This window comes from Brassica napus, chromosome C4 (assembly GCF_020379485.1).
Source record: "Brassica napus cultivar Da-Ae chromosome C4, Da-Ae, whole genome shotgun sequence".
Lineage (NCBI taxonomy): Eukaryota > Viridiplantae > Streptophyta > Magnoliopsida > Brassicales > Brassicaceae > Brassica > Brassica napus.
This window is the reverse complement of record NC_063447.1, coordinates 1190697-1205524: the sequence shown is the minus strand read 5'-3', so window position 1 is coordinate 1205524 and position 14828 is coordinate 1190697. Positions and strand designations below refer to the sequence as shown.

At 36.4% G+C, this 14828-nt stretch overlaps 2 protein-coding genes across 2 annotated transcripts; both read right to left on the bottom strand.

Annotated features, from left to right (window-relative positions):
- Positions 1-2815: 2815 nt before the first annotated feature.
- On the bottom strand, positions 2816-3361 carry LOC125585276 (secreted RxLR effector protein 161-like). Its single transcript, XM_048754050.1, has one exon. It carries the CDS (start codon positions 3359-3361, stop codon positions 2816-2818), a length of 546 nt encoding a protein of 181 aa, XP_048610007.1.
- Positions 3362-10292: 6931 nt separating this feature from the next.
- LOC106416219 (homeobox-leucine zipper protein ATHB-7) lies at positions 10293-11702 on the bottom strand. The gene is made up of 2 exons (XM_013857073.2): positions 11172-11702; positions 10293-10942 (listed from the first exon to the last, which is right to left on the bottom strand). The coding sequence occupies exons 1-2, from the start codon at positions 11520-11522 to the stop codon at positions 10529-10531; spliced, it is 765 nt and encodes a 254-aa protein (XP_013712527.1). The 5' UTR covers positions 11523-11702; the 3' UTR covers positions 10293-10528.
- Positions 11703-14828: the final 3126 nt, after the last annotated feature.

The window sequence follows — 14828 nt, the reverse complement described above, 5'->3', positions numbered from 1 at the left end:
TAGAGCATAATTCTAGTGCATGGAGGTGTGTGAACATCATCATCGTAGTTAAATACATGCAATTAGTACGATCGATCTCGAATCTATACTATTAATAGAAAAACATTCTGAAAAAATATACTTAAACAAAGTTGTTGGACCTATTCAATATAATCTTAATATGTCTTATTTTATATTTACTTTAGTTAATCAAAATTATTAATATTGTTAAAATGTAAACTCCAACTGGTATCACCCGATATTTTTGCATCTAACACATCCTTTTACACATCTCAATATTTTAAGTGCATTAATGTTCACTTCATTACGTAAGGAAAAAGTCAAAACAAATTAATAATATGAAATATACATATTTTTGACCTTATATAACCAAACATATATAAAAAATCAAAATACTACCCGCCGTGATGAAATTAGTTGGTAGGCTATTTTTTTTAAAAAAAAGTGTGTATGAACTTACAAAATATGTTCAAAGGTAGTATGCATATTTCCAATACAAACCAAATCCCTATACCATAAACCATATAGTATTTACTCATTTGACTCTCACCATTTTCATGTATTTTCTTGAATCTATATGTATTTGTTTAAATACATATTTTCTAGAGACTTTTATCATATTTCCAGTATAAATCAAACCCTATACCCTAAACCATATTTCCATAAACTTTTAAGCCATATATCCTAAACCCTATTTCATATATTTCTAAACTATAATTTGATTTCATATACATGTACTTCATATGACAAATCAAATAGTTTATTTAGTTTTATGTATTATTATAAAATATATAAAAAGTCTAATAAAATTTTTAAAAGGTCTTATCAGATTTTTCTGGTTTTTTACCTGAAGAAATCGAATATTTTATTTAGTTTTATGTATTATTATAAAATACATGAGAATTTTAGTCAATTTAAAAAGTTTTTTAATGTTTTTCTGGGTTTTAATCTGGACAACATGTGTCGGTTCATATGTTTAATGGCGAGTTTTTGAATTTTATCTGATTTTTAATTAATAGGTTTTCATTAAATCTAAAATTGATGGAAACATATCAGTTGGTTTTTAATGTTTGGTTTTAGAAATTTGGGAACCGTTCATATATTTACAAAGTTCGGTTTGGTTTTAGTTGGGTTATTTAGGTTTTGCTTTGGTTCGGTAGCGTAGTTTGAATCCGGCTAATATCTCAAAAATGGGTCCAGTTCTGTTCCGGTTTAATTCTGGCTTTCAAGTAATTTCAGGTTTGTAGATGAAAATTGCTGGATAATTAAGATTTTTAGTTTAAATATCAGGTAATTCGGTTTGTTCGAATAAAAATATCAGATAATTTGGATAATTTTAAATATTTTGAATAAAAATTTGGGTTATTCAGCTTTACAGGTAATTTTTTTATAAATAGTAATTTTAGGATATTTGGTTATTTAGAAATTAAATATAATTTATTATTTGTAGGTATATAATTTGTATTTTAAAATTCAGGCATCCATTTGATTTTCTATTCGGTTTCAGTTATTCGGCTCTCCAGATATAGAATCAACTCGGTTATTTATAAAATTTATTTTAATTTGGGTTTTGTGTGTTTTCAGTTTGATATGGTTCGGTTCACGATTCCACATAAATGTGTCTAGAATTTTACACTATTTTATATAGAAATTCATATTAAAAAAATATTTAATTTCGAAAACAAACTCGCGCTTAAAAGCGCGGGTCAAAATCTAGTTATAAGTTTATAACTAATAATGTTAGGCACAATAGATATTCGGTGCTTCATGTGTACGCACGTATGAACGACATAGATCGATAAATATAATTAACATATATATTTCATATCTGCGTCTCGCGTTTTCCAAATCAAATCATTGTGCATGCATCGTATTGTGTCTTACGTACTATCAAAAAGGAAATAAAATCAACTAAAAAAGAAAAGAATGAGATAAAATAATGCACTGAAGTATATTAATATTCAATCGCACAGTCTAAGTTGGGTGAAGATTTGATTCTGATGATTGTAGTGTATCGTTGGAGTCAGAGCCGTGCGAATGATATATGTTTTGAGCCTCAGGCCCCATTTGTATTAGAAAATTTTAGGGCCCCATATTTGTTGATAGTCATTAGCAAAAAACTTAAGTTTTCTTCTAAATAATTCAAACCGTCTTTTCTGGTTTCATTTATTGTCATGGACACAGGCTTTTTTTTCATACTCTGAAATTTGTTGGTTTGTTTAAAAGTTAGATATATATATATATATTTTTTTCTTTTCCCATAAAAAAATATTACATTTCCACTGGAACTTTCTATAAATATTTTTTATATAGTAACTTGAAAATATGAAATAACAAAATACCAAGTTTTATTTACATTTTATATTAAAAATTATTATTACACTAGGATTAGAATTTGTATTATTATCTATGATAAAAATGGAGTATTTTTGCCTTAGGCCCTAATACTCTAGGCAAGGCACTGGTTGGAGTCGCATAGACTCAACTTATTGAAACCAAAGGTATGATCGTAGCTCAACAATCAAAGTTAATAATCTCAAACTCAAGAACTCTTTATTGCCTTTAGAAAACCTCAAAAACTAAAAGCTCTCAACACACGTTAAGCTCTAGCACATCATGATAGCTTCTTATATAACAACTCATAGTTTCCTAAACTCATTAGGATAAGCTTAACTAGATAACTACAAAACAAGATATTCAAATCCTAAACTCATTAGGATAACAACAAGATAACTTCAAGCTTAAGTTAAGTCAACATTCTCCCCCTTAAGCTTGATGTCTTCTTTCTTCACTTCTTGAACACCAATGAAGTCTCTCATCTCCTTGAACTTACATCTCCCAAGTGCCTCTTAGTCAAGATATCAGCCTTCTGCTCCTTACCAGCTACATGTTTCATGGCTACCAGCCCATCTTCTACACACTCTCTAATAAAATGAAACCGTTTGTGAATATGCTTGCTCCTACCATGAAATACCGGATTCTTAGTCAAGGGAATAGCAGACTTGTTGTCGATCAGTATCATTGCTTTGTTAGGCTCATCCACAATCTCGCCTATAAGCTCTTGAAGCCAGATAGCTTGCTTAGCTGCCTCCGTCGCTGCCATGAACTCAGCCTCACACGAAGATGAAGCCACAATTTCTTGTTTCATCGAACACCAAGATACAGGGCACTCGTTGAAGTAGAAGATAAAACCGGTTGTGCTTCTTCCATCATTAGGATCAACATTGTAGCTGCTATCACTATATCCTACAAGCCCTTTCTTGTTCTCTCTTTTATAAAACAAGCCGAGAGAGTAGCTCCCTCGAACATACCTAAGTACTTGCTTTAACGCCACTGCGTGTGAGACCTTGGGATTATGCATATATCTACTCAGAACTCCTACGATGTAGGCAAGATCAGGACGCGTATGAATCAAGTACCTGAGACACCCAATGTTCTTCCTAAATTCTGTTTCGTTGACGTCTTATTCCTCCTCTGCCTTGGATAGCTTCACGCCTGAATTCATTGGTATTTGGACTGCATTACACTCATTCATCCCTGCTTCTTCTAGTATCTTGAGCGCATACCGTTCTTGCTTCAAGACAATGCCAAACTCAGACTGGATCATTTTGATCCCTAGATAGTAAGTAAGCCTTCCAAGATCAGTCATCTCAAACTTCTCCGCCATCTCTGCTTTAAACTCTCGTATGATCTCCACACATGACCCAGTCACCAAAAGATCATCGACATAAACGGCAACTAACAGATCTCTCCCATGCGTTCTTTTCTTGAAGAGAGAGGGTTCCTTTGAACACTTACTGAAGTTTAACTCCTTAAGAATGGATTTCAACTTTATGTTCCAAGCTCTTGGAGCTTGTTTCAGACCATAAAGAGCTTTATGAAGCTTGTAAACCTTATCTTCTCTCCCCTTCATCTTGAAACCATCAGGTTGAGACACATACACCTCTTCAGCTAAATCACCGTGTAAGAATGCCGTTTTGATGTCAAGATGGTGAACTTCCCATCTATTGGATGCTTCCAACGCAATGAAAACACGAACAGTCTCTATCCTTGCGACAGGGGCAAACACTTCTTCGTAGTCAACGCCATGACGTTGTACGTAGCCTTTAGCTACAAGTCTTGCTTTGTACTTGCTTATACTCCCATCCGCATTGCGTTTAATTTTAAACACCCACTTCAATCCAATAGCTTTACATCCAGCAGGAAGCTCAACAAGTGTCCATCTCTTGTTCTTCTTTATAGACACAATCTCATCTTCACAGGCTTCTCTCCAAACCTTCTCGACTTTTGCCTCATTCCAGTCCCATGGCTCTTCATTGATAAGCAACAGAAGCCTCTCTGTCTCAAGCACTTCTATCTTAAGAACATAATCATCCAAGTAACCCGACCGTGTGATAGTTCTCGTTGATCTTCTTAGCATTGGTCTTTCAAGCTCCTCTGACTCGACATCATCTCCATAGTCACTATCTTCTTCATCTTCTTCAGGTTCACTATCTCCAGTTTCGGGTTCAGCGACAATTACCTCATTATGAGTTGGAAAAGTGATCTCACACGTTACTCCAGAAGCCTTTCTTTCAACTTTGTGCCAACTCCAAGCCTTGCTTTCATCAAAAACAACATCTCAACTGACCGCTACCCTGTGACTCCTCGGATCATATAACCTATAAGCCTTCGAGCCTGGTTCAACACCAAGATGTACTAGCTCTCTAGACCTATCATCCAGCTTCTTAAGGTGTGGAGTGTCACGTTTAGCATAACACACACAGCCAAATACTCGTAGATGCCCCACATTAGGCTTCTTCTTCTTGAGACACTCATATGGAGACTGATCCTTTAGTGTTCGAGTAGCTACCCTATTAATCAGGTAGGTTGAATGTCTCACGGCTTCTCCCCATAAGTAGTGTGGTATATTCATAGCTTTCATGATACTCCTAGTCATCTCCATTAGGGTCCTGTTACGTCTCTCAACCACTCCATTCTGTTGTGGAGAGTATGGCGCAGTCATATGTCGTTTGATCCCATGTGTGTCGCAGAACGCTTGAAACTCTCGAGACATGAACTCTCCACCCCTGTCTGTACGCAACGTTTGAATGTTAGCTCCAGTTTCTGTCTTAACAAGATGTTTGAACTTCTTGAAGCGTTCAAGAGCCTCGCTCTTTTCACTCAACAGGATCGACCACATGTATCTCGATAAGCTGTAGCCTTAGGAAAAGAGGCTCTTGTTTGCTTTCCCATAAGAAAAGAGGCACACGTTTCTCTCCCTATACTCATACTTGGCATACCAGTGATCATCTCCTTGTTCATCATTGCTCTCATGGCATCCACACCAATGTGTCTAAGTCTTGCGTGCCATAGAGCTGAGTCACTAACCTTCTCAAGTTGGAGACACTTTGTTCCTTCGACCTCTATTGTGACCTTGTATAGTCGATTCTTTCATCTTACTGACTTGACTAACAGGTTTCCTTCACGATTATGAAGTGTTAGATACTCATCTTTCATTTTGACTTCACAGCCAGACTCTGTTGCCTGGCCAAGACTGATTATCTTACTCTTCAGCTCAGGTATGTAGTACACATCAGCCAAGAACTTCCGCATTCTGTCTTTAGTAAGAAACATAATCGACCCCTTTCCTCTAATGTCAATCTGTGAGTCGTCTCCAAAGTGCACCTTTCCAGTAATAGACTCATCTATACTTGTGAAGTAGCCTCGATTCTCCGTCATATGATTGCTAACCCCATTGTCTAAGTACCAAATATTATCACCTTCAGATTGTGCCTCAAACTTGCTTGGTACTACTTTCTATTCATTAAGATAGATCAACTCATGCACCATCAACTCTTTAGCCTCATGTGTGCTATTATTCTCAGTCTCCTGTGCCTCCTGGAGCTTAAGCAGACGGTCAAGACAATCATAGACGTAATGTTCTGTTTTGTCACAGCGAAAACACACAACTCTGGATGCATCTCTCCCTTGTGTCCAGTCGCATCCTTGTCTCCAGTTAGTTCGGTTATTACACCGTCCTCTTCCACGTCCTCTGTTGTTATAGCGACTACCTTGGCCTCATCCTCTGCCATAACTCTCTTGCTGTTCTTTAGAGTCAGTATTAGTATATAGGAGCTTTCCTTGATCGTCTTGTTGATCCTCATCATGAACTCGTTCCTCATAAGCCTTTAACCTTCCCACAATATCCTCAAAGCCTGTTGTGTTTAGGTCAAGGACTTGTTCAAGCGCAGCTATGATGTGTATGTATTTTTTCTTCGGAAGACTGCTGAGGAATTTCTTAACGAGCTTTGGTTCATCAAGAATTTCGCCTAACGCTGCAGACTTGGAAGATATCTCAGCAATTTTACCAGAGAACTCATCTATGGTTTCTGTATCTTTCATCTTCATCCTATTTAACTCATCCATAAGCGTCTGTAACCTCGCCTCTCGGACCCTATCAGCTCCTACATTCCTAGTCTTAATCGCATCACAAACTTCCTTTGTAGTTGCTAGAGTACCAACTTGAAGAACCAAACTCTCAAGGATTGATTGAAATAAGAATGCTCGAGCCATATCACTTTTGTCTCCATCATCACTACCTTGATCGATTGCTTCCCAAACCTTATGCACTTTGAGCAAAACGTTCATGCGCATACTCCAAACCGTGTAGTTGGTGGTGGTGAGCATCGGACACTTGATTGCCGAGGAACCATTCTCTTTAGGTTTGAAGGTGGTTATTGACAAATCTGCCATGGTTATCTTCTCTCCTCGAACGTCTTTGATTTCAATATTAAAGCTGTGATACCAATTATTGAAACCAAAGGTATGATCGTAGCTCAACAATCAAAGTTAATAATCTCAAACTCAAGAACTCTTTATTTCCTTTAGAAAACCTCAAAAACTAAAAGCTCTCAACACACGTTAAGCTCTACCACATCATGATAGCTTCTTATATAACAACTCATAGTTTCCTAAACTCATTAGGATAAGCTTAACTAGATAAACTACAAAACAAGGTATTCAAATCCTAAACTCATTAAGATAACAACAAGATAACTTCAAGCTTAAGTTAAGTCAACACAACTTGCATGCAAAGATTAGACCAAAAAAAAACTTGCATGCAAAGTCTCTCTACACCTTGGAGATTCCCCTACCAAAAGCTCCTGCATCATTATATTTGCTCTCCCTTTTGCACACTTTGAATAATTCTTATTAATTAAATAAAGTTCGAATATGTATGAAATAAAAACAATTGACTGTATCAATCTCTGTCATTTTTTTGACTAAAACGATCTCTGTCATTATTTCATTATATTTTACGAACTAATTTTTAACGAAATTTTACGAACTTAAGACAACTATTTTTTTGTGGAAAGTTTTTTTGGTACAGTGATTTGATCAAAAGTTCATTGATGTTTCTACACCAGGAGGTTTCAGTTTCAATTCCCGGAGAAGGCGGAATTATGTGAATTAATGGAGAAACGGCAAACAAGAGATCTGCAACATGGCGCAAAGAATACCGTCAAGCATGGATCCGATAGAGCGGCTCAGGTGATGCAGCCAAATGTGAAACCTCATAAGACATGTAGAATTGACGGCTATGTAATATTTCTCAGAGTTTGTAATGTCATAATATATCTAACGTTAATAAAAAAAGACAACTATTTTTTAATTACAAAGGGCTTGCTATTGAATACCAGAAATGTTAAGAATAATAAGTTAGACAAAGAGCAAGGCAGTACCACATTGGTTTAAATTAAAACAACCAATTTTGTTATTACTGTCTTTTTTTTGGACAAAATTGTTATTACTTTGTCACTTTTGTAATCAAACCCTGATTAATATTTGAATTTCATCGAAGGATGTAATAAATTTGAAATTTCATAAAAAATATTTCTATTTCATTACAATTTAACTGTAGAAACGTATGTCAATAAGTATACAACTGAGTACAGGTTCAGATGAACGAGCTTCTCTCTCTTCTCTCTACCTATATCTTTCAGAGAGAGATAGCTCTGCCGTGTACTCTTCGGCGTCGTCATCCCGTGGTTGGGCCCTTTTTCCGACATCGGTGGCTTTCTCAGCATCGCTTGGCTGGCTTTTGGCTCCGGTGACCTACCTTTCCTTCCGATAGAGTTACTGGCACTTGGCTCTGTCATCTTCACCTTCCTCTCCGGTGAAGATGGTGGCTTTATCTCCGATTCATCCAGATCTCTTCTCCTCCGCTTCAGATCTCTTTCGGTTTCAGTTGAGCTCCGCCTAAGATTCTGATGTTTTTCTCCTTCCCTTGGATTGGGTTTTTACATCTTCTCTCTTCTCTTTATCTTTAAAGATGTCTGAGTTCATTATTAGGAGAATTGATTTCTGTGTCGGTGTCTTTGGACTGAAACCTTGTTATAAGCGGAGGATATGGCTTCAGCTTGGCGTCTTTGTGTGGCTCCGATTGATGGATTTACTCTCGGCTTCTGTCGATTGATATTTTTCAATTGTTGGTGCTTCGATGTCTTGGCTGTGACGTTTGGCTCATCTCCTTTCTAAAGTCGTCCCGACGGTTCTTCTCTTCGGTGTCATGTTTCCGGTGTGTCCGGTGGATGTCGGAGAGATGCTCCGGCGACGATTTTCCGACCGTGAAGACGTGTGGTGTCTCGGCGACGCGTGTCCTTTCCTAGCTTCGGCGTATAACACGTGTTCTTCTGATGAGGCAAGCACCGCCTTCCTCTGGGTCTTTTTTTTTGGTTTGGGCTATTTTGGGCTTCTTTGGTTTTTCCTAACGTGCTATTTGGCTGAGCTCCTGGGCTTCTCCTTATATCTTTTGGTTTGTTGGGCTTTTAGCCTTAATAAAGATCGATTTTTAGTGAAAAGAAAAAAAAAAGTATACAACTGAGTAACCGACCCTCTTACATGGCAACTTTCAATTGTCAAACCCTAGCTTACGAATACGATGCAATATATAAATAATTCGTTATCGGATCTATATTAAAAAAATCTATATAAAATGAAAAAAGAAGAATTATCGCGACAGAAAAAAAAATACCGTGCAGTTCCAGCCCAAGGTTATAATCGAATAATGGAATATATGAAGATATTAAAGTTTGGCAAAAGGCCAGACATGTTGTAGAGCTTAAAGCCCATTTATAAATAAATTTGCTTAAAAGCCCAGATAAATCACAAGTCATAAAATTGTACAGAAATAGCACTTGAAGGTATTATAGTTTGTCAAAAACCTGAAATATGGCTGAATACCCTATTCGGAAACGCATTACGCGCTACCCGTGCAACGACCCCGGGCCTAGCGAGTTATTAAAAAAATCGGGGTATACGCGGAGCCTAATTTTTAATAATTTTTAGTTTTAAATATACAAAAGATTCAACAAATACCAAATTAGATCATATTTAATCTAAAGAATTTTTATTTCAATTGTTGTCTCTTCAATCATATTTAAATTTAACACAATAACAAAAACCAATCCACTCACAAGAATCACCAAAAAAGTATATAGTTTTGATCAATGAAAAATAAACAAAAATATTAAGGATTTTTATTTACTAGCAAAACATATAATTTCATTAAGAGACAAAGATGAATAGATAAATCAAACAAACACCATAAGTTCTTTTACAAAAAAAACACCATAAAGTTCATAAGATGAACAAATAGAAGATACAGTTGACTAGTAACAAAAAAAAAACAAATAGAAGAGACGTGATGTTTGGTTGTCGGGGCAAAACTTAGTCAATTAATAATGTTTTTGATGAATGGGCCAAAATACATTTGGGCTAGAAAACATATCCCGCGTAACGTAATCGTTATGGTCCCAACGATTTTTTAATAACGCGGACGCGTAATCGGTTTTTCACGCTCGATTCGGAACAAAATCGGACAGCCGTATAACTTAGCCGAGTTGATCTTATTCGCCACGGACAGCACACGAATCACGTAATTTTCGAACAGGGGCTGAATACATCGTAAGAAGGCCTATAGGATCTGTAGCTCAACGATGTCGTGTTTAAGTGTTTGATATGAAGAGGCATAATTTTTGTAAAAAAAGTACTAACAAAGTTCTTCGCAGGGAGAAGTTTCTGGACACATCAATAAGTAATAAGTTACATACAATCCTTGAATCGAGTAAACTTCTTCTGCAATGTAATTTTTTTTTGGTAATCTCTGAAATGTAAATTTGTCTGCATGGTTAGATCGATCAGTTGAGAAGACGTTGTTGTTAACTAGCATTCATCATTCTTCTCGTGTTCCTAATACAAATGTTTTGTAATGAAAACATAAACTTAGCTCTTGTCTTGATCATTACATCTTGATGCACAAACTATATATTATTATATATAATGATTCTCAGCCTTTGATCCATTATTCATCCAAATCAAGTCTTAAACTTGCTACTTAGCTACAAAGCATGATAATTACTTCATACTACTACTTAGTACAGAATTACAAAGACTAACTGGGAGAATATACTACTCTTTCTACCACAATTTATACAGACAAAAACCATATGATATTTGAGCTCAAAAGACTAAGTTATCGCTTTTTTCATGACCAAAAATCCCACCATGGGCAATTGCTGCTGGATTGGTCCAAGAGATTAGCATTTGATTTGAAACCTCCCCAGTCATCAGATGATGTTAAGCAACTATCAGCTGGCTCCACAATGTTCATCAGGTGATCTGCTTCTTCCTCAAACCCACCAAAGTACTCTCTCTTGATGTTGTTATTGTACCCACCATCATCATAATCATCATTATGATGACCACACAGAACCCCATCATCACCCTTCTCACACACTTCCATCTCTGGCCTAACCTCCTCCTCCTGTTCACGCCTTGTGTTCTCTTCGTTTTCTGATTCATGATCTGTGCTGCTTAGAGCCACCACCGCTGCTTGATCACCACAACACAGTCTTTCCTCCTCGTGCGTTTTCTGCACCTCTTCGTTTAGTCTATGCAACTGCATAAAAAGTTATAACATGTCAACAACTCATTAAAGATCTATTACTTGCTTCAGTTAAACATTCAAACAAAGATTTTTTTTAATCACATTATCAGTCCTTAATTGAAGTTTATAACCATTAAACACATTTTTTTATCATTAATTGCAGTTTATAACCATTAAAGCATGGGTTTCTATCAAATCATGTGATCAACCTCTTTAATTAATTATGTTAAGATAACAATACCTCAGAGACTAAAGCTTGCTTTTCTTTCTTGAGTGACTCAAACTGAGAAGCCAAGTCGTTATAGTTTTGTCTGAGAATGTTGAACTCTGTCTCGAGCTGCTTCGATTTCCAACGAGCCCTCTTGTTCTGAAACCATATAGCCACTTGCCTAGGCTGCAAGCCAAGCTCTCTGGCTAACTGAACCTTCTTCCTTGGCTCAAGCTTTGTCTCAGACTCGAACATCATCTCAAGTGATTTGATCTGCTCGTCACTAAACCTTCTCTGATTGTTCTTATTGTGATTGCTCTTCTTCATGGCCATGAAAGGATCTACTGACATCCTCGCCAGATAATATTCCCCTCCTTCTGTCATCTAACCTGAGAGGATTTATGATGTATTTTTTATATATTTTTTGAATCTCTGTTTTTGAGATGCTGGCTCTCTATATATGTGGTGTTGAGGCTAAGATTATTACGTTCAATTTTTTTGATGATATAATGAATTTTTCGAATTTTTGTTGTATATAATAAGATATAAACTTTAGGTTGCTTTATTGCAAGTTTTTTTATTCTTTTTGAGCTAAACGATTTATGTGTCGACAGGTAGCAATAGGGGCGGATTTTGGCTGCTTATAGAGTCGTCGCTTTCACTTGTTAAGTCGAGTTTCATTTCAACGTGAACTAATCATCTAACTACTGATTAATAATTTCCACCTTTTTATTTTCTTCTTTTAGATAACTATGCTATTTTATAAACCTTTCTTATAAATATCACTTTTAATTTTCTTTTCCAAAAGTATCGCCAAATAGAAACGCCCAAACACTCTTTCTAAATTATTACATATTTTAAAAAACGTTTACATGAGCATTTTAGCGATTTAGATTGTGGTATTTACATGTATTTTATCAGAAAAATATTTTTTTGCATACTATAAATGTTTACACATGAATCCTGATTTTAAACCAAATTAGGATATCTAGATAGGATCGCCCTATCTCCAAATATTCGTTTCTTGATTCTTTCTGAAGATCTTTTATTGATTTATCAAATTAGAATTTTATGTTACAAGATCATTGAGAAAATTTGGACTCTATGCATTCTAAAACAAATATATTTTGAGACAAAAAATGTAATCAAGTACTCTAAATTTTCGTGGACCTATTGCCAACTAAATTGTTGATCACTTGTGGACTTTGTCACCAGATAGAATGATCTATGTTTCAACCAAAAAAGCCTTTAAAACAAATATTTCTTATATTATTTTCGAAAAAGAGATTATGATCATAGTATTTTTTTTTCTTCACGGTGACGACAACGATAACAATTTAACAAATACTGGCAGTAATGTGAATAGCGACTTTAATTCTTGCTTTCGTGATTAGTTTAAGGTTTTCGTTCACCTTGCTTGTCGGATATTTCTTTTGACTAATTAATACAAACACCAATTATTTTGGGCCATCTATGCTTGACATTTTCCAACCTATAGCTTTCACCTAATACAGAATTCATCTTATCTTCGGAAAAAAAAAAATTTACCACAATACAAATCTTAAGGTAATTTCAGTTGACATTTATCTTTATATATAGGAGATAAACATGTAAATTAGACTTGAAATTTAGAAAAGTGGCAATCAAAACCATCAAGTTCGGCCACTGAAAACTAGCCAACTGGTTGTAATCAGAGAATGAGATATCTTTGCTTTCGGACATGAAAGTTGAAAAAGAGCTGGCGTGTCAGTTGATTTATGGTGGTTCCTGCCTATTTTGGCCCAGCAAAAGGTCACACGCGTCGCGGCTTACTTAAATGTTGCGGTGTCTGATAAGAGCCGTAGTAGAAGACAAATTCTCAAAAAATTAAATTTTAATTTCGGAAAATAATTCCTTGTCTTGTTTGTATTTGCAAGCTCCACGACTTGCCTCGTGTAGTTCTGCTTCTATATTTTCAATTAATTAGTAGGGTGTCACGTTTCGCAAAGTTTTTTGCAATTTTTTTTAATTTTTTTTCTTTTACACGTTTCGTTTCGCAAAGTTCTTTGTTTTTATTTGATAGCTATGTACACCTATGGTATGAAACAGTGAAAATAGTCTGGTTCTTCTAAAATTAATAAACATCTCTGATATAATTGAATGCATTGTCTCAAGGGAAATGGTAGACTCTCTCCCTTCTCTCTTAAGAATCCTTGAGAGAGAAAGACTGAATCGTGGTGGTTCCTTTCTTCCCCCTTCCCTCTGGTCTGTGATATTGACTCCGGTAAACGGTGATCTCCTCCGTAGTATAGCTGGCTTAGACTCTGGTGCTCCGCGATCTTCTAGACGGAAGCATCCAGCTTTATTTTTTTGGCGGTGTTGATGATTTTCTCCCGGGATTATCCCGGCTCCCTAAGCTCCGCTAGTCTCGTTCTCTCATTCTCACCATCGATTGATTTCCTCTTCGGACAGACAGTCCGAGTTCGATTGGAGGATTGATCTTGATTAAAGTTGGTTTTTATTATGAAGTCAAGTATGGGTTTGGACGAGATCTCGGTTCTAATCGATTGATGCTCTCCGAAGCTCAGGGTATGTACTTAGCTGATGAAGCCTTTATCTTCCAATACAGTCGTTGGAGGTGGCTTTCTCGGTGGTTGTGGTTGAATTCCCGGTGGATTCCGGTGGTTTTAATTGCTTTGTTTGGTTCGGTGGAGGAGATTGAAGTCGAGAAAGACAGTGGAGTTTCGTGTTTCCGAGATGACTCTGGTGGGAGATGGAGGATTCCGGTGTATCGTCGGATGCGCACCGGCCTTGATCCTCGAGGCGGTGAAAGCGATGGAGGCATGGGCGACACGTGGTTACTCCGTTGTTGGAGTTAAACACGTTGTGGACATTAGGTGTCGTTTCTTTTTTGGGTTGCCTGTTATTGGGCTTTGGGTGTGGATTTCCTTTGGTTTGGGCTTTTGTTTAGGGTTTCCTATGTTGGTGACTTGACCTTGCCTTTTCGGACTTGGTTCTTTTAATAAAAATCAGATAGTGAAAAAAAAAAACATCTCTGATGAAACTGTGATACTTCGCATCCGATATTTACACGTATTTATATAACATTCCACGACCACGAGAATCAAACCTAGTCATAAGTCCTAAAATAAACGTTGTTTTACGACTAACATTTTGCTCGATATGGGATGCGCTTCAAAGCGTCGTGTAGCGTTACATACAAACCAGCTTTGGTGGCGTAGGCAAAGCTTTGGTAAGTATTTGAAACCTCCCCTTCAATCCTCTTACGCTTCGTAGACAGAAAAAGTTATAAGCTTAGTGGAGATCATCGGGAACTAGCTACTCCGGAAACGTCAAGAGAACTCCCGGCATCCGAGGCAGCGAAGAGAACCTCACTTTCTCGAGAATCACGTTGGGTAGAGAACGGCTACCGATATCAAAGGATTTCGAAAAAAAAACTAGCAGAATGTGTCAAGTTTAGTGAGCGGACGAAGCTTAATAGTTTGATTTCAATATTTTGTTCAAAACAAGCTTGTAACCGTATTTGATTTCTGATTTTTCGGACAGATTTTATTTATAAAAAAAAATTTGTCAACAACAATAGTATTTTTAAACTACACTAAATTAGTATTCTAATCTTTAGCCAAAAAAAAAGTATTCTAAGACCACATTCTATTTTTTTTCCGCAAAAGATTACAAAAATATATTACG

Excerpts from the sequence above, each read along its gene's own strand:
- LOC125585276 (XM_048754050.1), bottom strand. The coding sequence starts at position 3,361 with ATGCATAATCCCAAGGTCTCACACGCAGTGGCGTTAAAGCAAGTACTT.
- LOC106416219 (XM_013857073.2), bottom strand. The coding sequence starts at position 11,522 with ATGACAGAAGGAGGGGAATATTATCTGGCGAGGATGTCAGTAGATCCT. Across the intron at positions 10,943-11,171 it reads AGCAAGCTTTAGTCTCTGAG|TTGCATAGACTAAACGAAGA; the intron begins GTATTGTTATCT and ends CTTTTTATGCAG.